General features: G+C 39.0%; 4 protein-coding genes and 1 long non-coding RNA gene across 8 annotated transcripts; 3 read left to right on the top strand and 2 right to left on the bottom strand.

Moving 5' to 3' along the window:
• The first annotated feature begins 386 nt into the window (after window positions 1-386).
• Window positions 387-6,215, top strand: LOC111792262 (probable beta-1,3-galactosyltransferase 2). 3 transcript variants are annotated; one of them, XM_023673624.1, is made up of 12 exons: window positions 387-486; window positions 1,699-1,844; window positions 2,638-2,734; window positions 2,860-2,933; window positions 3,018-3,229; window positions 3,327-3,390; window positions 4,560-4,632; window positions 4,733-4,853; window positions 5,034-5,121; window positions 5,205-5,330; window positions 5,432-5,541; window positions 5,730-6,215. In XM_023673624.1, exons 2-12 carry the CDS (start codon window positions 1,735-1,737, stop codon window positions 5,876-5,878), a joined length of 1,224 nt encoding a protein of 407 aa, XP_023529392.1. In that variant the 5' UTR covers window positions 387-486; window positions 1,699-1,734; the 3' UTR covers window positions 5,879-6,215. The 3 variants fall into 3 exon arrangements, with proteins under 3 accessions (XP_023529392.1, XP_023529391.1, XP_023529390.1); XM_023673623.1 differs by lacking the exon at window positions 387-486 and adding an exon at window positions 1,354-1,453; XM_023673622.1 differs by lacking the exon at window positions 387-486 and having other exon boundaries at window positions 1,468-1,844.
• LOC111792264 lies at window positions 5,016-5,472 on the bottom strand. Its single transcript, XR_002814767.1, has 3 exons — window positions 5,382-5,472; window positions 5,225-5,312; window positions 5,016-5,105 (listed from the first exon to the last, which is right to left on the bottom strand). It is a non-coding gene; the product is annotated as an uncharacterized LOC111792264 (long non-coding RNA).
• A 4,069-nt stretch (window positions 6,216-10,284) lies between the features above and the next one.
• LOC111793746 (transcription factor MYB101-like) lies at window positions 10,285-13,112 on the bottom strand. Of its 2 annotated transcripts, XM_023675775.1 has the most exons (4): window positions 12,544-13,112; window positions 11,916-12,399; window positions 11,511-11,723; window positions 10,285-10,790 (listed from the first exon to the last, which is right to left on the bottom strand). In XM_023675775.1, the coding sequence occupies exons 1-4, from the start codon at window positions 12,868-12,870 to the stop codon at window positions 10,495-10,497; spliced, it is 1,320 nt and encodes a 439-aa protein (XP_023531543.1). In that variant the 5' UTR covers window positions 12,871-13,112; the 3' UTR covers window positions 10,285-10,494. The 2 variants fall into 2 exon arrangements, with proteins under 2 accessions (XP_023531543.1, XP_023531542.1); XM_023675774.1 differs by having other exon boundaries at window positions 11,511-12,399.
• Window positions 13,113-19,564: 6,452 nt separating this feature from the next.
• On the top strand, window positions 19,565-24,344 carry LOC111794059 (L-ascorbate oxidase homolog). Its single transcript, XM_023676177.1, has 8 exons — window positions 19,565-20,010; window positions 20,108-20,217; window positions 21,340-21,610; window positions 21,693-21,795; window positions 22,331-22,676; window positions 23,166-23,531; window positions 23,622-23,700; window positions 23,823-24,344. The coding sequence occupies exons 1-8, from the start codon at window positions 19,867-19,869 to the stop codon at window positions 24,018-24,020; spliced, it is 1,617 nt and encodes a 538-aa protein (XP_023531945.1). The 5' UTR covers window positions 19,565-19,866; the 3' UTR covers window positions 24,021-24,344.
• Window positions 24,345-26,149: 1,805 nt separating this feature from the next.
• On the top strand, window positions 26,150-27,061 carry LOC111792932 (glycine-rich cell wall structural protein 1-like). Its single transcript, XM_023674560.1, has one exon. It carries the CDS (start codon window positions 26,150-26,152, stop codon window positions 27,059-27,061), a length of 912 nt encoding a protein of 303 aa, XP_023530328.1.
• The last annotated feature ends 68 nt before the right edge of the window (window positions 27,062-27,129 follow it).

The raw sequence follows: 27,129 nt of genomic DNA, 5'->3' as shown, positions 1-27,129 counted from the left end.
ACTACCCCTAGTTGGTCCCGAATGATGGAGGAGGATCTAGCCGTGAGATTTTTTCAGGTGATACTTTCTATTTACATTTCTGTCTCTTAGAAATAGCTGTTAAACAATCGGACCAGACAAGTGCAAGTAGCTTGACTGTCTTACCCCGTCGTTAAAACACAAGATGGAGACATATCGACTTATATTCCGACCAACGAGATCCCAAAAAATGGAGGTCGATTTTGGAAATGGAAAATGAATTTGTGTCACGAGCCAATATATAACCTTCATACTGAAAATTGAATCTTTCTTTAAATAAATTTGATGAAATTAGTGAGAAAAATGCATATAGATTGAAAGGAACATGGCACCACATGATCTCCATGGCACCATGCTTGATGGGAACTCAGCCACCTCTCTCTCTGCTAAACCTTTTTGTATGAAGGTCTGACAAAGGGTATTTATGTCACTTTATGTAACAGTTTGGTGGTTTGGATTAAGCGAGAGGTTAGTTAGTGAGTCTTCCCCTCTTCCCTCTCTGCTTTTTCATTTCCCTTCAGNAAAAAATTATTAGATATTAAATAGAATATCATTAAACAAGTTTATAAGATTTTTGTGGTTTTAAAATGTTTATTAATTATAATACTAAATTTATAATTTAGAAAAAAAAATGGTGGGCTAGTATAATTTATTGGAATGATAACACGTGTCCTATAAGATGGGGTAGATCTCTAGAGAAAACTTTTGCAGCATCCACGTGACATTGGGACGACATGTCACGTGATTCATTATCCATGGAGGCTTTTTTTACTTCCATCCAATCACGGTCTGCCACGTTTCCTTCTTTTGTCCTTCTTTCACGTGCAATTTTATTTTATTTTGTTAAATTTCAATTTCAGCCTATTTAAAGAGCTATTTTATTTATATATTTTTATATGATTTCATATATGTTAAAAAAAAAAAAAAAATCAATTTTTAACCAAATAAAAAAAAATTATTTAATTTTCAAAACTTAATTTAAAATTAAAAAAAATATATGAAANAGGTGATACTTTCTATTTACATTTCTGTCTCTTAGAAATAGCTGTTAAACAATCGGACCAGACAAGTGCAAGTAGCTTGACTGTCTTACCCCGTCGTTAAAACACAAGATGGAGACATATCGACTTATATTCCGACCAACGAGATCCCAAAAAATGGAGGTCGATTTTGGAAATGGAAAATGAATTTGTGTCACGAGCCAATATATAACCTTCATACTGAAAATTGAATCTTTCTTTAAATAAATTTGATGAAATTAGTGAGAAAAATGCATATAGATTGAAAGGAACATGGCACCACATGATCTCCATGGCACCATGCTTGATGGGAACTCAGCCACCTCTCTCTCTGCTAAACCTTTTTGTATGAAGGTCTGACAAAGGGTATTTATGTCACTTTATGTAACAGTTTGGTGGTTTGGATTAAGCGAGAGGTTAGTTAGTGAGTCTTCCCCTCTTCCCTCTCTGCTTTTTCATTTCCCTTCAGCTTCCAGAGATCTTCTACACAGACAAATTTGTTTCATACTATTCTCTGTTCTTAATCCTCTGATTCAAACATTGTTCTATACCCTAATTTCAAAATTTCTCGATCTCCCAGCTGTTTTATTTTGAATTTTTGTTCATTTTTTCATCTGGGTCTTAACTTGATCGAATGTTTATGGGGTTTTCTTGTGAGAAGTTGTTAGCGACAGCATAAATAGAATCTGGGTTGAAGATGTCCTGGAAAGTTAAGGCCGAGCAATCTTCACGGAGCGTTGTTTCGCAGAGATGGGCTGTTTTTCTTTGCCTGAGCAGCTTCTGTCTGGGGATGATCTTCACGAACAGGTTCGTTTCTGTGAAAATTTGATGGGTTTTTGTTAAATTAGCCGAGTTCTTATCGCTGTGGAGTTTGATCGATGATTGAGATGTTTTTCTTGGATTTCCATGTTTTGGGTTCTAATTTGACCAATTTTTTTGGTTTTGGGTCTTTGTTTATTGGGGAAACTTTGCTGTTTTTCGTTTATTAAATGCCAGCCGACAGTATTTATAGCCCTTCTTCTTTGGTCTTGAGGTTGAAGAACTGTTTCTTTTCATCATTTCTTCAATGCAATAAGATCTGCCATTCATATTCCATCTTCAATCTGACACTTAGCTGAATACTATGATGTTTTAGATTTATGGATTTGATTTCATTGTAAGATTGAGTGTTCTTCTTTCACCGTGAATTATGGTAAAAAAGAGGTCTGTTTCGAGGAGTTTAAGATTCATCTCTGTCGGGAAGACTACTCTAATGCTTTGTTTAAGAACCAGAATCAAATATGGGTTGTGAGATCCCACAAGAACGAGTGCTAGCGAGAGTGTTGGGCCTTGAAGGGGGTGGATTGTGAGACCCCACAACGGTTGGGGAGGAAACGAAACATTCTTTATAAGGGTGTGGAAATCTCTCCTTAGTAAACACGTTTTAAAAAGAAAGTCCAAAGGGGACAATATCTGCTAGTAGTTGGCTTGAGCTGTTACAAATGGTATTAGAGCCAGGCACTAGGCGGGCGGTATATCAATGAGGACGCAGGGCACTGAGCACGACATTACAGAGATATGCTTGAATATTAACTGAAGATCATATTAAACTTGCTTGTAGGATGTGGACTGTTCCTGAACCTAGAGGAATCACTCGAACTACGGCGTACGAAGCCAAAAAGTTGAAGTTAGTTTCAGAAGGTTGCGATTCGAAATCGGTAAGCATATTCGAAGCTGTTCGTGTAACTTGTCCAAAGCATACATGTCCAAGAAAGTAGCTACATTGCTACTTTTCTTTATCCTGTTATCTTTATCTTAGTTTTCTGATTTGTTTGTCTTATAGTTGGATGAGAAGGACGTTAAGCGTGTGTCGAGAAACGTTTTCGGAGAAGTCTTTAAGACTCACAATGCCATACAGTGAGTGAAACCCGAAACTGTTTTACGAATTTATCACGAAGAATCCAAACTGCAAGTTTACTTTGATGTCATTGTGCTATGCAGAACATTAGATAAGACCATTTCAAATTTGGAGATGGAATTGGCTGCTGCCAAGGCAGCACAAGAGTCGATACAGAGTGGTTCGCCTTCATCGGACGATCTAAAGAGTTCCCCGTCATCTGGGAGAAGAAGATACTTGATGGTTATAGGGATCAATACTGCTTTTAGTAGCAGGAAAAGACGAGATTCGGTTCGGGCAACGTGGATACCTCAAGGTTAAGTAGACCGTGACAGTTATGTTTCGGTTTGTGCTTTCATTTCTTCTTGTTTACATTATGTGCTGATGAGAGTACTTGAAAACTTGAAAAATAGGCGAAAAGAGGAAGAAACTAGAGGAGGAGAAGGGGATTATAATTCGCTTCGTCATCGGCCATAGGTACGTATGTAACTTTTTATCGTTCGACAAGAACTATTAGCAACAAGATCCATGGACTTTCTTGTTATAATATGTAACCGCCCAAGCCCACCGCTACTAGATATTGTCCTTTTTAGGCTTTCCCTTCTGGGCTTCCCCTCAAGGTTTTAAAACGCTTCTTCTAAGGAGAGGTTTCCACACCCTTACAAAGAATGCTTCGTTCCCCTCTCTAACCGATGTGGGATCTCACAATCCACCCCCTTAGGGGCCAACGTCCACGTTGGCACACCGTTCGGTGTCTGGCTCTGATACTATTTGTAACCGCCCAAGCCCACCATTAGCCGATATTGTCTTTTTTGAGCTTTCCCTTCTAGGCTTCCCCTCAAGGTTTTAAAACGTGTCTACTAGGGAGAGGTTTTCACACCCTTGCAAGGAATGCTTCGTTCCCCTCTCTAACCGATGTGGGATCTCACAATCCCCCCCCTGGGGGCCAGCGTCCACGCTGGCACATCGCCCGGTGTCTGGCTCTGATACTATTTGTAATAGCCCAACCCACCGTTAGCAGATATTGTCTTTTTTTTTGCTTTCCCTTCTAGGCTTCCCCTCAAGGTTTTAAAACGTGTCTGCTAGGGAGAGGTTTCCACACCCTTGCAAGGAATGCTTCGTTCCCCTCTCTAACCGATGTGGGATCTCACAATCCACCCCCCTGGGGGCCAGCGTCCACGCTGGCACATCGCCCGGTGTCTGGCTCTGATACTATTTGTAATAGCCCAACCCACCGTTAGCAGATATTGTCTTTTTTTGAGCTTTCCCTTCTAGGCTTCCCCTCAAGGTTTTAAAACGTGTCTGCTAGGGAGAGATTTCCACACCCTTACAAGGAATATTTCGTTCCTCTCTCTAACCAATGTGGGATCTCACAATCCACCCCCTTGGGGGCTAGCATCCACGCTGGCACACTGCCCAGTGTCTGGCTCTGATTACTATTTGTAACCGCCCAAGCCCACCGTTTGCCAATATTGTCTTTTTTGGGCTATCTCTTCTAGGCTTCCCCTCAAGGTTTTAAAACGTGTCTGCTAGGGAGAGGTTTCCACACCCTTACAAGGAATGCTTCGTTTCCTTCTCTAACCGACGTGGGATCTCACATAATATGTCGGAAAAGCTTGAATGAGCTTCTTGTTCTTGATGGGCAGTGCCACATCCGGAGGTATCCTTGACAGAGCTATTGAAGTAGAGGACAAAAAGCATGGAGATTTTCTTAGACTGGTAGCGATTCGTGTTTCGAATACAAAGTTTTCATTTCTATTGCCCGTGACGCTTTCTTAAAACGACATGATCTTCAACCGTGCCATGTTTATCTACACAGGACCATGTTGAAGGGTACCTCGAATTGTCTGCCAAGACAAAGACATATTTTGCTACAGCCGTTGCAACGTGGGATGCAGATTTCTACGTTAAGGTTGACGACGATGTTCACGTAAATATAGGTAAGCAAACGGATTGTTTGTCAAACTGATGAACACGAGCTTTGTTATAAGAGCGAATCTATATCAGTGACTTATGTTTGAGCATAGGAATTGATATCGTTTTTTATACACGATCTCCTGATAGATATCTACATTGATTGTCATGATACAATAAGCTCATGTTCTTGCATTTGGTCTCAGCCACACTAGGAGAAACGCTAGTCAGACATCGATCGAAACGACGGGTTTACATCGGATGCATGAAATCGGGGCCTGTCCTGTCACAAAAGTAAGATTTAACCTTACCATTTTCTCTAGGTGAATGTCAAAACTGGCAAACCTCTGGTTTCTTAACCAAACTATGTATCGTAGGGGAGTTCGATACCACGAACCTGAACACTGGAAGTTCGGTGAGGCAGGTAACAAGTATTTCCGCCATGCAACAGGCCAGTTGTATGCCATCTCGAAGGATTTAGCGACCTACATATCGATACACCAGTAAGCTTCTATCCGTTTTTTTCTCGAAACCATTGATCTCGGAATTCATACCTCACAAGTTATCACACATTTGCATTGCTTCATAATTGTGGAATTCTCAGGCATGTTCTTCACAAGTATGCCAATGAAGATGTTTCCTTAGGATCTTGGTTTATTGGACTTGACGTGGAGCACATCGACGATCGGAGACTTTGTTGTGGAACTCCGCCCGGTAATTCCCATTTCTGATAATAGACACTAGTTAAGTTATCTCTCCCACATCGGTTGGGGAGAAAAACGAAACATTTTTTATAAGGCTGTAGAAACCTCTCCCTAAAAGGCCAAAAAGGAGGATATCTGCTAATGGTGGGCTTAGGCCGTTACATGCAGAGCTCTGGTTAAGCTTGTTATTTGATACAGATTGTGAATGGAAGGCACAAGCAGGCAACGTCTGCGTCGCATCATTCGACTGGAGCTGCAGTGGGATTTGCAAGTCGGCCGAGAGGATTAAGGAAGTCCATCGTCGATGCGGAGAAGGCGAGAAGACATTGTGGAGTGCCACCTTTTAAAACGGCACAGTGCTAGCTTCATCTCGTTCCAAACTCGTGAAGGTGTACGAGCTCGCTCGCAAGTCCGGGTTTTGTACCGAATCTGTATCGTATTATCATTATACAGAGATAGAGATTGGTGAGCAAGGCAAGTCCATGTGAGGCTGTGGAGAGTATTAGCCAAAAGTAGGCAGCTGAGAGAGCAAGAGAAGGGCTTCAAGGAATTCAAGCTCCTCATAATAAACACAATTCTTCTCATTTGAATAATATAATGAATGGTTAGTTGCTAATTAATTAATTTCTCAACTAATTATAATGTCTTTTAAGGAATAATCTATACGATGATTACCATTAATGATTATGCTAATGATGCAATTAATCAGATCTGTACGGACATAAATAAACAAAAACAAATAATAATAGGGAGCATAAAATATTTGAAAATAAAAAATTATACGAAAAAAAATTTATATTAAAATTATTTTACCGTGCACGTTACCAAAAGAAGAAGTGGACACTAAACATGCGTGAAATGTGATATTGGCACGGCTCAATCAAAAAACAAAACCCAATAATTTTTTTGGGCATTGTCTTCTTATTGAACCGCACCAATATCCCGTTTGAAACAAAATCGTAAGAAAAAATACCAACCCCATTAAACAAAAAATATAAAAAGTTTCAAAATCGAGTTTTCCAAATAGGACGCCTAAAAAAATCGAACTTCTGACAGTAGTTGTCCAAAAGAGCCCTAAAAAAAGAGAGAAGAATAATTATTTTTGTTATTTTAAATCTAAAATTTAATTAAATTTTATGAACAAATCCAATAATTCAAGAGAAAAAAAATTTTAAAGTTGAAATCTAACGGATTCGACATGCTATCATACACAATTCAACATTTCTCAAATAAAAATGAAGAAGATGACGATCAAATAAAAAAGAAAATAAAAGAACGTCGGGAAAATATTAACAAAGGGCACCTTTCTTCTTGTTTTCCTCTACCGACCAACCAAACCCATGTTTTTTCGAGGGAATTAAGAAAAGCTTGAGGTATGATACTAAAATGATGCATGAGAGAAAGGGGTTGGGAAGCATATATTTTAAGAGAGTTGAGAAGGGAAATGGAAGCATTAAAAGAGCATAACAACCAAGTAGGAGGGAGGTTGGGTAAATTTAAGGCCACAAGAAACAAAATCTGCAACTTTTAATGCTGCATTTAAAAGATGATGGGAAGAGAGAGAAACAATGAAATAGGAGGAGAGAGATTTTAGGGTTTAAGGGTTTTCTTTAGGGTTTTGAAAGATGATGGGAAGAGAGAGAATTTAGGGTTTAAGGGTTTTTTTAGGGTTTTGAAAGATGATGGGAAGAGAGAGAATTTAGGGTTTAGGGTCTTTTAAAGTTTTGAGATGAGACATTGTTTACGAGTTCAGTTTAGAATTTAGGGTTTAAAAGGTTTTTTTAGGGTTTTGAAAGATGATGGGAAGAGAGAGAATTTAGGGTTTAGGGTCTTTTAGGGTTTTGAGATGAGACATGGTTTACGAGTTCAGTTTAGAATTTAGGATTTAAGGGTTTTTTTAGGGTTTTGAAAGATGATGGGAAGAGAGAGAATTTAGGGTTTAGGGTCTTTTAGGGTTTTGAGATGAGACATGGTTTACGAGTTCAGTTTAGAATTTAGGATTTAAGGGTTTTTTTAGGGTTTTGAAAGATGATGGGAAGAGAGAGAATTTAGGGTTTAGGGTCTTTTAGGGTTTTGAGATGAGACATGGTTTACGAGTTCAGTTTAGAATTTAGGATTTAAGGGTTTTTTTAGGGTTTTGAAAGATGATGGGAAGAGAGAGAATTTAGGGTTTAGGGTCTTTTAGGGTTTTGAGATGAGACATGGTTTACGAGTTCAGTTTAGAATTTAGGATTTAAGGGTTTTTTTAGGGTTTTGAAAGATGATGGGAAGAGAGAGAATTTAGGGTTTAGGGTCTTTTAGGGTTTTGAGATGAGACATGGTTTACGTTTAGAATTTAGGATTTAAGGGTTTTTTTAGGGTTTTAAAAGATGATGGGAAGAGAGAGAATTTAGGGTTTCGGGTCTTTTAGGGTTTTGAGATGAGACAAGGTTTACGAGTTCAGTTTAGAATTTAGGGTTTAGGGTTATGTTCTTCGATTAATGTTTTCTATGTTTAGTTAAAATGGATCAAGTAGACAAATAAAGGTTTGAATCATATTTTGATATTAAAATAGTTATGCATTGGGATTCGTTAATCATTTGATAGGTCTATCATCCTCTGACGATACTCGATACTTTAACTCATTCTAGACTAATTTCAATTCTCTATTCTCGCTAATAGATATTGTTAGCTTTGTTTCGTAGCATATTGTCGTAAACCTTACGGTTTTAAAATGTGTCTGCTAAAGAGAGGTTTCCGCATCCTTATAAAAAATTCTTCGTTTCCCTCTCCAACCAATGTGAGATCTCACGTACAGAAATCTATTAGAATGTTTGATGAACGATATGACGGTGACCTAGAATGACATGACGGTGACAGAAACACTTGATTTAATTAAACATGAAAAAAAAAATGTTTCGTTATGCTGAGTTTTTGTTCAAATAATGTAACGGATTTTCTACTCCAATGATAATTTTGAAACGTTATATAAAATACTGCCATTTTTTAAAAAATAAATATATACTTTAAACCCTAATATATTTAAAAATATGAATATGGTCAACGGGTCAAAGTTATCACATTTTTTAAAAATATAAACATTCAATATTGTTATGTAATAAATTCAATTTGTTGACATTGGGCTTTAAGGCCCAACTACTCACTGGACTCAGTGTAATGATGAGCGTCAGCATCCAATGGGCCGGAGCCCATTAAGCAATAGAATGTGGCCCAAAGACTAAATAATAAATAACAATATTTAAATTTTAATGTTTTTTTTACAATGAAATCAAATTATAACAATTTCAAAGTACAAAAAATTAAATTATAACGTACTAAAATTCAAATTTCAACCTAAATTTTAATATAAAAATTAAATTACAATATTTTTTTTTCCGTAAAGTACAACTTTTTAAACCTATTATTAATTTTGACGCTCTCGAATTTAATTAATATTGGTAAAAATTTAACTCGGGACCTATTATTCTAAGGATTTGTTTTATGATAGTTTCGTATAAAAATTGTAGGCTAAGTAGATATGTAATTGAAAGAAGCTTAAGTTGCTAACGAGGTCGAGCTAAGGGGCCACAAGGTTAATACATGAGTAAACAATGGATATACAATCAAAGACATAATAATGTAACGACTCAAGTCCACTAGTAGCAGATATTGTCCTTTTTGGGCTTTTCCCTCAAGACTTTAAAACGTGTCTGCTAGGGAAAGATTTCAACACCCTTATAAAACATGTTTCGTTCTCCACCCTAACCAATGTGGGATATCACACATAATCTTCAGTGAAATTATGTTTCGGTATTTAACAACGTACGTTCAAAATGAGCATCGAACTTAGAAGTAGAAAACCAATATAAAAAGACACAGTGATTCTATATTCGGTTCGTTTCTTCCTTTCGAGTTAGTACGATTGATATTGATTCTTTTAGGGTTAGACAACCTTAAATGAAGCATTACAAATGTACGAAATTTAAGGTACTCGTTACTGTGTTCGAGATTGAGGTAAGATTATAAAACCGGGATAACATGTATTGAATGAGAGTATTCTCCAAAAAGCAAAATACATGAGTGTCCATTGACCATTCACACACCTCCAAAATAGTTCTCACCCTTTTCTCCAATTAGGGTTTCATTTTTTGTGGCCTTTAGTGAGGGTGGTGACTCCAAAATTAATAAGCAATCCAAACTCATTAATTATTACTTATAAATTTGACTCTCACCCTTTTTATAATTAGAAAATTGAAATGAATTTAAAAGACGAGGTCAAATTTAGGATTCACAAATTATACAAAACGTTCGAGTGATGATTCAATTCAATAATTAAAAAAAAAAACGTTTAGATTGTGATGTCCCACATTGGTTGGGGAGGAGAACAAATCACCATTTATAAGGGCGTGGAAGCCTTCACCTAACAGACGCGTTTTAAAGCCTCGAGGGCAAGTTTGAAAGGGAAAGCCCAAAGAAGACAGGTTGGAGGAGAACAAACCACCATTTATAAGGGTGTAGAAACCTTCCCCTAGCAGACACGTTTTAAAGCCTTGAGGGGAAGCCCGAAAGGGAAAGCCCAAAGAGGACAATATCCCCGAAAGGGAAAGCCCAAAGAGGACAATATCTGTTAGCAGTGGATCTGGGCCGTTACATAGATGCTCGAAATCAGTGGATAAACACGCTTTTAAACGCTCGTTCTTTTATCATATTTTACGAGTTCAGGGTTTAGGTATGATCAGTTGTTCGAAACTATGTCCGTAACAACAAGCCGAGCAAGTTCAATTCTTTTTTTAATTTTTTTTTTTTTGTTGATATTTATAAACTACCTAATGAACACAACACCTTCAAACTAAAGATTGAACACAAAAAGCAACCCAATGAAACCAAGTAAGGTCCATCATCCCAACCCTAGCATGAACCTCACACACAAAGTTCACAACTTTTCATTCTTTTTATTTGGCTTGTTGAAGGAGTACGCCACCCCCTAGCAAATACTCGGCATGTTGTTCCAACAAGATGACCCAAGGCTCCATTCGAGGACCGGTGATGCTACCGCCACAGTCGTTCCTACGTTTGGTTGTTGCTCATCTTCGTCTCGATTGCCATTCGTTTCACACAACGACAAGTCGTTGTGCGTGTTGATGCCAAGGTCATCGTTGTTGCTATTGGGGTACAACTCCGGCACTGGCATTCCCGTTTGAAAGTTGCTGAGTAGGCTCATTAGGTCATCGTCAACCATTGAATCCATCTCCTCTAGAGGTTCCATTCTCTGTCTCTTTCCTGTACACGTTTTAAAATGTTATTCAAATAATATCAATTCACTCCTTAGTATCAAATTTAATTATATATTTTGTTTTTTTTTAATTAACTTAAAAATTCTAATCATAATATTTAAATTAATTAACCAAAAAAAATCAACACAAAGGATAAAAGTGTAAATTCATACAATCTAGGGATTAAATACAAACTAAACATAAAAATAGAAAAAATAAGATTTTAAAATCTATGGACTAAATTAAAATTAAGTAAAAACATAATATTTTGAAATTTAAGATTATGGACAATATATATATATATATATTTGTTTTGTAAAATAAATAGAATAATTAAAAATTAAATGTTTTTCCATTTAGCTAGAACAAAATGTCTAAATACACGAAAAATGGTATTTTATTTTTAAAAAATAATTTCTAAATTTGGTAATTTTTTCAAATTTTTTCTTTTAATTTTAATACATTAAATCAAATTCCAATTAGGTTATTTTTTAAAAAATTGGAAAAAAATTGTCCAAAAAAATGAGAATATATCATTAAATTATTATTACTTCCGTACAATAAAATATGATTTATTTTAACAAATTTTTAAAAGTTAATATTGCTCATTAAATTGAATAGGTTAATTAAATAATAATATCAATTAAAATAATAATAATAATAAATAAAAAAGCAAACATTGGAAATTAAATAAGCAACCATCACGTAAAAGCTTAGATGAACTTACGAGATGACGAATGGGTTGAGCTGAAACCGTCGGAATGATTTTCTCCGGCGGGGACGGCGGCGTCGCCGCCACTGCTTCCTACAACTGATCCTACATTTAAATTATTGGCACCTTGTTCCTCTGTAGATCCTTGCTCCGCCGTCCGTTTCAACTGGCCGCCGGAGGAGCTTTCTTCCTTCGTCTGCTTCCCATTACGAGATCGAGCTTCCGCCTCTAGCAATACAACGTCAAGTAATCCACTGTTAGCCCCCGTCATGATCCCATCGCCGCCACTGGTTCCGGAGGAGGCCGGAGTAGTGGAATGCGGCGGCGTTTGGATTGAAGGAAGCTCTGTTTCCAATCCCGGAATAAGGTGATTGAACGGAGCTCCAAGAAACATCGAATTCAAACCCGAATTATAATTACCCATATAACCTCCATAACTCAATTGCAAGGCGGCTTGCGACGGCAGCACCGGCAGCGGCAACGGCGAAAGGGAATTGTTATTATTAACCAGTTGTTGCCCAATTTGAGGAAACGGCGAAACAGGGGAAAGCGGCAGAAATCCACCGCCGCCGTTGTTTTCAGTAAAGAACTTGAATTGGTTGGTGGGTGCTGCGTAAAACAACGACCCATCACTGAAATTCTTCTGGGGATTGTTCATCGTTGAAGAAAAATTGAAAACCGACACAGAATTTTGAATGTTGTTGTCGAATTCAAGTTTCTGTCGCAGAACAGAGACGTTGGTGGTGGTGGTGGTAGAAGAGCGGTGGTTTTGGTGTTGCCGGAGTTGAAACGCCGTCGCTTCCTGTTGAAGATCAAGAGGATAAAGAGGCAATCCAGCTCTTTGGCGACGCTTCATCCGTGTGTTCCAATAATTCTTAATTTCATTGTCTGTTCTTCCCGGTAACTAAAAACAAAAAAACAGAGCCAAACAATAAGAACACAAGATCAAAGTGAACATTTTCAAATTTTTTTGAAGAACAATATGAAAAAACATCAATTTCTTTGAATAATTCGTAATAAAAATAGTGTTATAAGGAAGGGGAGGAACCTGAGCAGCCATGCGAGCCCATTTATTGCCAAGCTTAGCATGAAGTTCAATGATGAGCCGTTCTTCCTCTTGAGAGAACGAGCCTTTTTTAAGGTTAGGCCGCAAATGGTTAGCCCAACGGAGCCTGCAACTCTTCCCACACCGAGCCAATCCGGTGTGTTTCTGAACCGCGTTCCAGTTTCCTTCACCATGTTTCTGCACATACTCTATCAAGATCCCATCTTCCGCCGTCGTCCACGGCCCTTTCTTCAACGCCGGCTCGGCGGCGCCACCGTCTTCTTGATGATCTCCATGGCTTCTCCTCTTCTCACCGTTGCTCTCAACCATAATTAAATTTTTGTAAAACGATTTCTTCCACCAGCCCACAAAGTTTCTTCGTGGACCGTCGATTCAAAAAGCCCTTAATATAATTTGATTTTCAACCACAGATTTCAATTAATCCTCACCGCCCAAAACCCACAAATTTTTTTTAAATAAAAATTCAAGAATTTCAAAATTCAGATTGTTTCAGAGAGAGTTCCCACCAAGAACAAGAACAAAAAAAGATTTTTTTCTTTTTTTTTTTTTGATTAATTAAGAGAGAAAGAAAAAAAAAATAATAATAAGAGTTACTGAGAAATGAAGAGACATGAAGCGCGGCTTTATTTAGAGGGCGGAGCTGCCATTTCGCTCCGGATTGCATGCTAAATGCTACGTCCGTCCAACGCATTTTCCCTTTCCATTTCTACCCCTAATCTTTTCTCCTTTCCATTTATATTTCCTCAAGGGTATTTTCGGTATTTCACCCTTCTAATTTACCTACATAAAAATTACAACGGTAATTTGCATAATATTTACCCAGAATTTCACTGGACAACGCCTAAATATTGTGAGATTATTATCTTTACCATTGTTGGTTTTAACCAATTTTAATGATTTTTAATTATTTTTAATGAATTTAAATAATTTATTTCTATTTTTTTTAATGGGTATTTACAAAAACGAGTAAAGTCTCGGTGCAGCGAGAAACTTATTTCATTTTAGAGGAATGCTTTTTCCTTTTTCTTCAATGAGGGCTTTATCGGGACTAGCGAGTTCGAGGACGATTGACACTTTGATGATTAGTAGATACAATGCCAAACTGTATTTTTCAAACTTTCTTTTATATATATATAACAGTCGCCCGGGAAATATGAGATAAATTCCGTAACGCTTGTTTTTTTTTGCGTATTCTATTCCGGGAATTTTATTTCTTTTGTAATTAATATATTTTTTTTTATATATAAAAAAAATACTTTTCTTGGGTGTAAATGTCTTTCCATTTCACTCTATATTGGTTTTTGACTGAATTAATTAATTAAAATTAAAATTTGCAAATTTTCAGTGTTTTTATGTTTGCATGATTTCTTTTTTAACACGTTGTATACAAATAATTCATCCTTTTTATTTTTATTTTTATTTATTTTTTAAAATTAGTGTGCATGTATGTAAATACATGTCAAAATTTTGTGTCTAGCTAAAAATAAATAAATAAATAAATAAATAAATAAATGGTAATTATTAAAAAAAAAACAAATACATTTAATTTTACAAAGTCAAACCTTCCAACTCCTACTTTTATAATGTACTTTTTCGAACATATAATATGACTATAGTGTGACGTAACAATTTAGCTCCTAAACTTTAATATATTTAAATTTTTTTAATTAAGATGTATAATTATTTAGTTCATGAATTTTAAAATATAACGATTTTATATTTAATTTTGGTAGAACAAATATATTTTACGTTTAAATAAAATTTTATATGTTACCAATATTAAATGAAATGTTATATTGTAACGATCCAGACCCACCGCTAGCCGATATTGTCCTCTATGGGCTTTCTCTTTCAGGCTTCCCCTCTGGGGCCCAGCATCCTCGCTAGCACTCTTTCCTTCCTCCAATCGATGTGGGACTGCCCCTAAATCCACCCCCTTTGGGGCCCAATGTCCTTACTGGTACACCGCCTCGTGTCTACCCCCTTTCAGGGAACAACGAGAAGGCTGACACATCGTCGGTGTCTTGCTCGCCTCGTGTCTACCCTCTTTCGGGGAACAGCAAGATGGCTGGCACATCATCTGGTGTCTGGCTCTGATACCATTTGTAACCTAGACCCACTGCTAGCAGATATTGTCCTCTTTGGGCTCTCTTTCGGGCTTCCCCTCAAAGCTCTAAAACACGTATGATAGGGGAAGGTTTCCACACCATTATAAATGGTGGTGTGTTCTCCTATTCAACCAACGTGGGACATCACATATATATTTTATTTTTTATTATCAATTATTTAGTTAATAAAAATATACTTGATTTAGACATTTATATAAGTCGTCTTAGGCAAGAAAATGGATTTTCGAGTTTATGATCATGAACATCACAACGGGATCATACATCGATTGTGAGATCCCATATTAGTCGGAGAGGGAAATAAAGCATTTTTTTTTGTATAGAAATGTGGAAACCTCTCTCTAACAGAAGCGTTTTAAAACCGTGAGACTGACGACGATATGTAACGGATCAAAACAGATAATGTCAGATAACAGTGAGCGTGAGTTGTAGAGATACATAGGCTCTTCTTTCAAATTTATATTTTTCTTATGGAATTTGTATTGAGTTTTGTAGTTGAAGCTTTGAACGTGTGAGCTAAATCGTAATCTTCGGGATTGTTATAACCTTCTAGTTTAGATAAATATATCAATCGAATATTTGATTGACGGCTTTTATATGCTTTCAATTCTTTCGTCACTCGTTAAATGCTGATGATTCTAAATTTATGTTCGAGGACGATAATTTAGGTTGTAACTTATTTCGTAAGATCTCGAGATTTAGAAGTAGATTCAAAGTCTTTAATGTAAATGAATCAAAATAGAAACATCCCGTTTATAACATGCTTACAATTCAATTATGTTCGAGACGAAAAATTGTAACATTTATTTTAAACTTATAATCTTAGTTTCAATTAATTGATTCCATTAAAATCAAATCTCCTAGACATTTTTTCTCTGATTTATCTCACATTTATTTTTAATTGTATTTCAATTGAGTACGGGAGTGTTCATGGGTTGGGTCGGGTTGAGTCAGTTGCAACATATCTCGAACATATCTCGAGTATTGCAATTGAGCGCGAAGAAAAGAAGATGGGCCCGAAATTTGAAAATGGGCCGTCGGAGGGAGAAGGTTTAGTTCAGTTGTACGCAGCCCCAAACTATTGGGCCGAAGTAAGTATAATCGTGGCCCANATATATATATATATATATATATATATATATATATATATATATATGAAAGGCCCTATAAATTTAATTCGCTTTATTTTAATTTTATTTTTTTACCTATAATTTTATTTTAGTCTATAAAAAGTTGGAGAAAATGAAAATAGTGGGGGTGTTACATACAAGCTAGCTCGAATACCGACAAAAATCAATTTATACCCTTAAATTTTCATAACGGTATCAATTTTTACCATCTATTTCGTTACTGTTCATGCACGTGGAGACCTATAATTGTATCAACTAAGCTCATAAACTTTTATACAATTGATTCACTTATCAAATCTAAGAATTTCACTGCTATAAATTGAAACCGTGATGAAAATTCAAACTTTGAATTGATTATTATTATCGTTTTTTTAGTTAAACAATTTTTAAATAAGGATCAAACTTTCGACATTTGAAATAATAATAGATGTTTTATACACTAATTCAGTTATGTTCCGATTAAGTCAGTGTGAGATTCCACATGGTCGGAGAGTGTGGAAACCTCTCCCTAGTTTTAAAAACTGTGAGGTTGGTAGTGATACATAACGAGTCAAAACGAACAATATTTGCTAGCGGTGATTTGATTTTGAATTTTATCTGGAGGGTGTGAGAGGGCTCCCACAAAGTCTAGTCATAGTCCAACTAACCCCTTTAGATGACCCGTCCACATCAAATACCTAAAATGTTGTCCTCGCATTTGGCGCCTACGTGGCTGCCACCTTACCAATAAGCTTTGCCTACATGGAGGTCCCTACTTAATTTTCTTATATATCTATTTAGTATATTTTCATAAATTAAATCACTCATTTAGCTTATTTTGATAAAACATGTTTGATTAAAGATTTGAATCTCGAATCTCGTGCTCGAGAGTAAAAAACATATTTATCTCTTAACAGTTATAAAGATTCGAATTTTCATCTTCAGTGTGTGTGATGTAATATTTTTAAAAGAAAAAAGTCATTGTAGGTTTAGCTGATGTGACTGCTTCTTTCGATCATTTATCCTCCACTTTGTTCGTTATTCATGAATATCTAGTTCAATAAATTGTGGATATAAATCTATTTTAATGAAGAGACGCTGGCCCTCAAGGAGGGTGGATGGTTAGATCCGACATTGGTGGGAGAAGGGAACAAAACATTTCTTATAAGAATGTGGAAACCTCTTCCTAGTAGACGTGTTTTAAAACCGTGAGGTTGATAACAATACGTAACAGGCAAAATCAGACAATATCTACTAGCAGTGGATTTGGATTGTTACAAATGGTATAAGAACCATACACTGATCGGTGTGCCAACGAGGATGTTAGGCCTCCTAGAGGGTGTACTGTGAGATAGTGGTGGGCTTGTACTGTTACAAATGGTATCAGAGCCAGACACCGAACGGTGTGCCGGCAAGGACGTTAGACTCTGAAGGGGGTGGACTAAGATTCCACGTTGGTTGAAGATGGGAATTAAACATTTTTTTCCTTATAAAGTAGACAATATTGGCTAGCTGTGAACGTGGGCTATTGGAAAGATCCAAAAGTTAGGATGGTAAACATGCAAGCAGACACATTTGAACACGTAACTCTAACCAAACACAAACACAAACACAAACCGAACATTTATGTTTGAGAAGAAATTAAGGATAAAAATGAAAGTCAATGAGTGGTAGAGAAGCCAAAATTTGGAGATGTTGAATCCAGCCAGCCATGGTTGAGTTAATGAGAAGATCAGAGTAGCCCTGGAGTTGAGCCGAGTCAATATCTCCTTCTCTAGCTCTTTCTCGTCTTCAGCTTCAGATGATCACGAAGATGAACCCTAATTCGGTAACACTTTTTCATTCATTTTCTACACTTTTCTTTAGAGAAATAAACTTGTAACGGCTCAGGCCCACCGCTAGGAGATATTGTTCTCTTTAAACTTTCCTTCAAAGCTTTAAAACGCGTTTTTTCAGAGTTATACGGCGGAATCCGTGCTCATCCAAATAGTGTCCTCTTTGGGCTTTCACTTCTGAGCTTCCTTTCAAGGTTTTTGGGCTTTCACTTCTGGGCTTCCTTTCAAGGTTTTTGGGCTTTCCCTTCTGTGCTTCCTCATTACGCGTCGGTTGAAGAAAAGTTTCTACACCCTTATAAAAATGTTTCGTTCTTCTCTCTAACTAATGTGAGATATCATAAAACTTCTCCGTCATAATTTTTGTTTAAATTGAAAAGATGAAACCTTTTTCTGCTTTGTAATCGAAATTTTCTTATACTTTTGGATCTTTGAGATTCTCTCTTGAGTGCAAAGACAGAAGAGAGCTTGATTACGGTAAGCCTATTCGTTGAGCAACGACGAAACTTGACTTTCGTGATTCATGAAATCGGGTGAAAGGGTTGTTGCTCAACGGATAAAAATTACAATAGCCACCTAAAATCGATATCAACCCTAGATTGTTAAAAGAAAATCGTGAGTCATCAATGATCGAAAAGCCTAATTAAACAGATCAACGAGCAATCGAAAAATCGGGTCATGAGCTTTGGGAAAAGAAAGTTAACTTATAAGTGAAGATTGATAATAAAATATAGAAAAAATAAAGAACAAATTTCATACACAATTAAGGAAAGGATGAATAAAAGAAAAAGCCAAAGAAAAAAAACATAAAAGTAATCTCTTTATCTTATCTTCTTGGAACCATTCAAGATTTCTACAAATTTAGAATTTTAAATTAAAAAAATGTCAAAAATTTAAATTTATAAAGTTAAAAGAATATAATTTAACCGTTAAATTACAATTAAATTACAAATTTAGTTCTGAATTTATTTGATTTAAAATTTTAAAATTATAAATTAATAATTAATTATAATTTTAAAAATTTGGAAAAGAGCTTTATTTTTATTATTTAATTTAGAAATGGAATAATTGAAAGGATAGGGACTGATGTGGTTAGGTTATGTTTAGATCCAGTTGTAAAAGAGAAGAAGATGGTCTAAAGCAATTATTGTCCAAGTATGTCTTTTTCCACGATCTGTCGGCGCCTATTGTTTTTCAATTCCGCTACTCGTTGAGTAACCTAAATACTCGATCCAAACTATCGAGTTAGAATTTTAAAAAGCGATACGTAATGAGCTAAAGTAGACAATATCTATTAACAGTGGGTTGGTTTGGGTTGTTACACACCGTATATCTAAACTATCTAACTCACTGTACCTTGTCACTATTGTACTTTTAAGAATTCAAACTACTAGGTTTGTTCACTTGGCTTAGCGGGTTATTGGATCTTAGGCAAGGTTCTTGTTCCTCGACCAAGTACAACCCATGCGAAAACTAAGATTTGTTTGGTCATACATATTGCTGGTACGTGTATGCGCACTTATTTGTGACTCTAGCATACTTACCTTACTCTGGGTCAAATCCTAAAGTTCGACCTTGTCTCTACTCTAGGCCAAAGTCCTTCAAATGCAATGTTGCATCTTATTTCATTGTTTTGATTCTCGATAACACAGTCCACATACTTGTGCCTCTCCATAGACATGATTTTGACAAATGGTCGTAAATTTGGTAAGCTTTCATATTTCATATATACGACTGAACTCCAGAGCCGTATGCCGATACTCATACCAAAACTCAAACTTTTGAGATTATGACCCAGGGCCCTACTTGACCCTCTTCGAGCCTATCTCTAACACTCATAATGATATCATTATTACCTTTAATCTTGTTTATGCCTCAACTTGACTTATAAGGAGCTAATGAATTCCTTCGGGCAACCAGTACGGGTGAAAAAAATTATTGAGCTGACAACTGAATGTGGTGACCCAATTTAATAGCTAATAATCTTGTAATTGTAATTTCGATTCCCAATACCCTTTGGAAGCCTCTGATGCACTTCTTACCCTCACCGACATAGCCTACAATTTCGTCCAAAGGCAGTCAAGAAAGCTCAAAGCCAGAGATTCCATGGCCTAAAAGAAACCTTAGCGACTAAGTACTAACCCCATAGCTTTTCAAAGATAAAGGGCAATCGCAATCCCCATTTCTTGGACTTTTGTTCCATTTCTTCACTCCCACGCAGCCCTGTTTCAAGAGAGAATGAGAGGGATCGGATTCTTCTGGTCATTCACTTTCTTGTTCTTGGTTTTGAGCTTGAGCTGCATCAATGGCGAGGACCCATATAGGTTTTATACATGGAATGTCACCTATGGTGACATTTGGCCTCTTGGAGTGAAGCAACAGGTATCATTTCTGTATCAATGTGGTACCCATTTCTTGTTTGGCTTGGAGATGTATGATACAAGAATCTTTGGTTGTGTTCTTGCTTTCTTTTTTTCAGGGTATTTTGATTAATGGGCAATTTCCAGGGCCACAGATTGAATCGGTTACCAATGAGAACTTGATTATCAATGTCTTCAATAGCTTGGATGAGCCTTTCCTGATCTCTTGGTTGGTTTTCTTTTGTTTACACTCTTCCATTTTTTGCTCATAACTTGTATGATGAAATGCCCACTTCCCTTTCTTGTTTGATTCATAGTTCTTTCATTGAACATCTAGGTGTTAATCCATAGTCTTCTTGTAACAACCCAAGTCTAAGCGTATCGCTAATAGATATTGTCCTCTTTGGTTCTTTAAAATACGTCTACTAGGCAGATGTTTCCACACCTCGAGTGTTTCGTTCTCCACCCCAATCGACGTGGGCTTTGTAATCGATCAGGTTTGAATCTTGAAAAGGGCTGACATGTTTGAAAAACGAAGCGTAGAATTGAATTGATCATTAATAGACTTGCACATTATTCTACAGAGTTTTTCGTGCAGTGAAATTATTACAACAGGAAATGAAAATTTGCCCAAGTGGGGATCAGGGGGAACACAGAACGGTGTCGTTTAGAGTCATTTGTTTTTACTGTAATAATTTAATGTTGGAAATATTTCATTTTTTTTTGTCCTGGGTTTTCCCAAAGTTAAAGTTGCTTAGTTCTGGACGTTTGTGACTTTGGGTTTGAACATTCTCGTTCTAATTACCTTTTGGGAGATCCCACGTCGGTTGGGCAGGAGAACAAAGCATTCTTTATAAGGGTGTGGAAACCTCTCTCCAACAGATGCGTTATGAAACCGTGAGGCTGACGGCGATACGTAATGGGCTGAAACAAACATGGAGCGGTGTGCCAGCGAGGACGCTGGGCCCCTAAGGGGAGTGGATTGTGAGATCTCACATCGGTTGGAGAGAAGAACGAAGCATTCTTTATAAGGATGCGGAAACCTCTCCCTAGTAGACGCGTTTTAAAAATGTGAGGCTGACGGTGATACGTAATGGGCTGAAACAGACATCGAGCGGTGTGCCAGCGAGGACGCTGGGCCCCCAAGGGGAGTGGATTGTGAGATCTCACATCGGTTGGAGAGAAGAACGAAGCATTCCTTATAAGGATACGAAAACCTCTCCCTAGTAGATGCGTTTTAAAGATGTGAGGCTGACGGTGATACATAATGGGTAACGAGTCAAAGCAGATAACAAATTTGTAGCTACTTTAGACCTTTGTCTTTACTTGCTATTCTGTGTAAACTGAATAGGAATGGGATTCAACAGAGAAGAAACTCTTGGCAGGATGGAGTTTATGGCACGAACTGCCCCATCCCACCGGGGAGGAATTTCACTTATGTTCTGCAAGTGAAAGATCAGATTGGTAGCTACTTCTACTTCCCTTCTTTGGCCTTCCACAAGGCTGCTGGTGCCTTTGGTGGCTTCAAAATTCAGAGCCGTTCTATAATTCCTGTCCCATTTGCTACTCCTGCTGGAGAATTTACTGTTCTGGCTGGCGATTGGTACTCAAAAAACCACACTGTAAGCTTTGTTTCCTGATTAAACAGTTTGAAGGTTATGCTGGAATGTCTTTTTCAATGGCTGTTTGAACATATGCTTGCAGGATTTGAGAGCCATTTTAGATGGTGGTAGTGATCTTCCTTTCCCTGATGGACTTCTCATCAATGGTCGTGGTCTAAATGGAAACACTTTCACTGTTGAACAAGGTACATTGTTATTAAGAATATAAACACGGTAACCGTTAACTGTAACAGTCCAAGCCCACCGCTAGTAGATATTGTTCTCTTTGAGCTTTCGCTCAAGGTTTTTAAAACGCGTCTTCTAGGAAGATGTTTTTACACCCATCCGATGTGGGATCTCATAATCCACTCCCTTGGGGCCTAGCGTCCTTGCTGGCACTCGTTCTCTTCTCCAATCGATGTGAAACCCCCCAATCCACCCCCCTTCAAGGCCAAGCGTCCTTGAGGGCATACCACCTCGTGTCCACCCTCTTTGGGCTCAGCCTCCTCACTGGCACATCGCCCGGTGCCTGGCTCTGATACCATTTGTAACAGTCCAAGCCTACAGCTAGCAGATACTGTTTTCATATTGTCTTCTTTGGCTTTTCCTTTCGGGCTTCTCCTCAGAGTTTTTAAAACGCGTTTGCTAGGGAGAGGTTTCCACACCCTTATAAGGATGTTTCGTTTTCCTCTCCAACCGATGTGGTATCTCATACTAACTGTTGCATAAATTGTCTTGCAGGCAAGACTTACAGGTTTCGGATATCGAATGTGGGGCTTATAACTGCTATTAATTTCAGAATACAAGGCCACAAAATGCTTCTGGTTGAGGTTGAAGGAACTCATACCCTCCAGAACACTTATGAATCCCTTGATATTCATCTTGGGCAATCCTACTCTGTCTTGGTTACAGCTGACCAGCCGCCACAAGATTACTACATTGTCGTATCTACGCGTTTTACGTCCCAAATTCTCACAACCACCTCCACTCTTCATTACAGTAATGCGGCAGCTAGTGTCTCTGGACCTCCTCCCGGTGGACCGACAATTCAAACTGATTGGTCACTCGAACAAGCCCGGTCTCTCAGGTATCTGCCTCTGTTTTAATGTTGTCTCCATTGCATTCTTGTAGTTAGCATGATGTATGCTGCTTCATTAGTTTTCTCAAATTAGATGTTTTGTTCTGTTTTCATAAGAGCGTGGCGTCTCCTTAGTAGATGCATTTTAAAATCTTGAGGGGAAGCCTAGAATGGAAAGCCCAAAGAGGACAATATATGTAGCGGTAGACTTGAACTGTTACAAATGGTATCAGAGCCAGGCACCAAGCGGTGTATCAGCGAGGACGCTGGACCTCCAAGGAGAGTGGATTATGAGATCCCACATTGGTTGGAGAGGGGAATGAAGCATTCCTTATAAGAATGTGGAATCCTCTCCCTAGTAGACGCGTTTTAGAACCTTGAGGGAAAGCCCAGAAAGAAAAGCCTAAAGAGGACAATATTTGTTAGCGGTGGACTTAGGCTATTACACTTTTACTCTGTTGTGCCATACTTACTCTGACTCGTCCTTAATTGAACCAGGCGTAATCTGACAGCAAACGGTCCAAGACCGAATCCCCAAGGTTCTTATCATTACGGATTAATCAATGTCACTCATACAATAAGGCTTCAAAGCACTGCTCCAATCATCAATGGCAAGCAAAGATATGCTGTCAACAGTGCGTCCTTCATTCCAGCTGATACTCCTCTTAAACTTGCTGACTATTACAAGATCTCTGGTGTGTTCTCTCTTGGAAGTATCCCTGACTATCCCACTGGTAGTGGTGCCTACCTTCAGACTTCTGTCATAGCTGCTGATTTTCGAGGCTACGCTGAGGTTGTATTTGAGAATCCTGAAGATACCGAGCAGTCATGGCACGTCGATGGACACAACTTCTTCGTCGTGGGGTACGTTTTTTTTTTTATGTTCATAATCCAACTTCGTTGAAAACCCGATTTCTTAAGCCAATTTGGTTCATATGTTTCAACGCTCATCAGGATGGACGGAGGAGAATGGACACCAGCCAGCAGATTGACTTACAATTTACGAGACACGATCTCTCGATGTACCGTTCAGGTAGCAGCCTAGTTTGTCGCTGATCGGATTCGATATCATGCTTAGAATATCGAACGTCTTGATTTGGCTCCATTCGAGATCCGGGGTATGTTTGGTTCTAACACATTTCTTATGAACTATAGGTGTATCCAAAGTCATGGACTGCAGTTTACATGCCTTTGGACAACGTGGGAATGTGGAACATAAGGTCTGAGAATTGGGTTCGCCAGTACTTGGGACAGCAGCTGTATCTTCGTGTATATTCGCCGGTGAATTCGTGGCGAGACGAATATCCAATACCGAGCAATGCTCTTAAATGTGGTCGAGCAGTCGGTCTCTAACACTCGACCTCTGTAAAGCAACAAAAGTTCATGTCAGCAATCAATCTTTTCAAAGATTTAGGTGATTTTCTGTCAAACATGTTAGTCTATACTTCAACTTGAAAGCTCGGTCGTTTTTTACGTCGTTTGTTCTGTCTATGAGTCTCTGTTTCAACATTTTTTTGGCTCGCCAGTTTATTGCTTTGATTCTTGCTTGTTTCTCTTGTGCAAGTTTAGTACTCGAACTTTGAGAGCTCGAATACAATATATTGCTCTATCAATTGTATGATATTGTCTGATATTAGAAGATTATGAATATATAAGCGGGAGATGATGTTTTTGTGAGTATATATATGTGAGATCCCACATTGGTTAGAGAGGGGATAAAACATTTCTCATAAGAGTGTGAAAACCTCTCCCTAACGAACGCATTTTAAAATTGTGAGGCTGACAGTGATACGTAACGGGTCAAAGTGGATAATATCTACTAATGGTGGGCTTGAGATGTTACAAAGTGTATTAGAGCTAGACATCGAGTGGTGTGTCAGCGAAGATGCTAGGGCCTCCAAGGGGGTGGATTGTGAGATCCTACATCAGTTGGAGGGAGGAACGAAATATTCTTTATAAGGGTGTGGAAACTTCTGTTAGTAGACGCGTTTTAAAACCTTGAGGTTGACGGTGATACATAATGGGCCAAAGCGAACAATATCTATTAGCGGTGGTCACAATATACTTGAGAAATGTACACTGAGTAAGAAAACGATAGCAATCAATTTGGGAGTGTCACTGGAGAAATGTTGAAAACAATCTTATTAGTAGCTTGAGAGTGAGGGAAATCGTCTTAGTCAGCCAATGAGCAATCACGAGAACGCTAGCTACCTAGCCTTTCCGCTCGATTAAACCAAAGAATAAGCCATTTCAGTGTTCTCGTGATGATCATCAGTTTTTGTTCTACATAACGTGGAAATGAGGCTAAATTATCAGCCAAGTTGATTGGAAGAGCACAGGGAGTGATTAATCGATAGCGATATAAATAAATATGGGCTTTTTTTTAGGTCAATTCATGCATGCAAGTTGCAAAGGCAAAGTCTTGAATAGCTTTTAGTGAGTGTTCTTCATTTATTGTTGCGTACCGACGATGGCCCCAACTGCCACACCGGGCTGGTGCGGTTGACACGGTCGTTGCTGCCCATTGCCGACGAAATATGATGCTGATGGGATCTTTGAATCCGAATGCTCATGTGAAATCCCACATCGGCCCGAGAGGAAAACGAAACACCTAGCATATGACTTTTAAAGCCTTGAGAGGAAACTCGGATGGAAAAGTCCAAAGAGGACAATATGTGCTAGCTATGGGCTTGGTTGGACCGTTACAAATAGTATCAGAGCTAAACACAATGCGATGTGACAACGAGGAAGCTGTTCCTCGAAGTGGGTAGACACGAGGCGGTGTGCTAGCAAGGATGCTGGGCCCTAAAGGGGGTGGATTGTAAAATTCCGTATCGGTTGGGGAGGAGATCGAAACACCCTCTCCCTAGCATACGCATTTTAAAGCCTTGAGGGAAAGCCTAAAGAGCTACAAATGGTATTAGAGCGAGACATGGGGCGATGTGCCAGCGAGGAGGCTGTTCCCTGAAAGGGGTAAACATGAGGCGGTGTGCCAGCAAGAAGCTTGTTCCCCGAAAGGGGTAGACACGAGGCGGTATGCCAGCAAGAACGTTGGGCTAAGGGTATGGAAACCTCTCCCTAGCAAACGCGTCGCCGAAGGGAGTAGACACAAGGCGGGGTGCCAGCAAGGACGCTGGGTACGCTGGGCTAAGGGCGTGGAAACCTCTCCCTAGCAGACGCATTTTAAAGCCTTGAGGGGAAGCCTAAATAGGACAATATCCGTTAGCGGTAGGCGTGGGTCGTTACAGCTTATCATCTTGATCGGGATAAAGATAAGATGGGACCCATGTTAGTGTGCTTTTGACTTGAAAATATGCCATTAAATGATCTTAGCCAACTCCCAACGCTCCAACGCGTCTCATGAACAAGAGCCAACCCTCCAATGGGGTGAAAGTGGAGCCTATATATATGGTTAGACTTGTGAGCATCGAAGGACAAGCTAAAAGTGTGTTTTGGATAAGAAATAAGGTAGGTAGGTAGCCATGGGTGGCTCTCCAAAATGGGTTTCTCTTGGTTTTCTTGTAATTTGCATTGTGCTCCATTTGAGTGCTCTTGCTCTTGCTGATAACAAGCTTGAAAAGAGTAGGTTTAGAGATGATGATTGTTGGGGCCGACGCTGCGGTGGCAGATATGGAGGTCGTGGACCGCGATATGGTAGGGGAGGTGGTTTTGGAGGCGGTAGAGGAGGTGGGTTTGGTGGTGGTAGAGGGGGTGGATCGGGTGGAGGGCTTGGAGGCGGCGGTGGTGGTGTTGGAGGAGGAGGTGGAGTGGGAGGTGGTTCTGGACATGGTGGAGGGTTTGGAGCTGGAGGTGGCGTTGGTGGAGGTGCAGGAGGAGGTGGCGGAGGTGGAGGCGGTGGAGGAGGTGGCGGCGGCGGAAATGGTGGTGGGTCTGGCCATGGTGGAGGCTTTGGAGCTGGTGGAGGTGTAGGTAGTGGGGCTGGCGGAGGCGGAGGCGGTGGTGGTGGTGGAGGAGGAGGTGGAGGAAGTGGTGGTGGGTCAGGCCATGGTGGAGGCTTTGGAGTTGGTGGAGGTGTAGGTAGTGGAGCCGGCGGAGGTGGAGGCGGAGGCGGAGGTGGTGGCGGCAGTGGTGGTGGCTCAGGGCATGGTGGAGGCTTTGGAGTTGGTGGAGGTGTTGGTAGTGGGGCTGGCGGAGGAGGAGGCGGAGGTGGAGGCGGAGGCGGTGGTGGTGGTCTAGGCGGAGGTTCAGGTCATGGAGGTGGATTTGGAGCCGGTGGAGGAGCTGGATCCGGAGGAGGTTTAGGGCATGGCGGCGGTGGTCACGGCGGAGGATTTGGAATAGGAATAGGGATTGGAATAGGAGTTGGTAGCGGATCAGGTCAAGGCGTCGGCGTTGGCTCCGGGTCCGGTGGAGGGGGTGGTGGTCGTCGTTAAAACCCTAGCAAATAATTAATAAGAGTAATACCCATATGATATCGTATGTACCCATTACTTACCAAATC

This window comes from Cucurbita pepo, chromosome LG04 (genome assembly GCF_002806865.2).
Source record: "Cucurbita pepo subsp. pepo cultivar mu-cu-16 chromosome LG04, ASM280686v2, whole genome shotgun sequence".
Lineage (NCBI taxonomy): Eukaryota > Viridiplantae > Streptophyta > Magnoliopsida > Cucurbitales > Cucurbitaceae > Cucurbita > Cucurbita pepo.
This window is presented reverse-complemented; position numbering and strand designations above follow the sequence as displayed.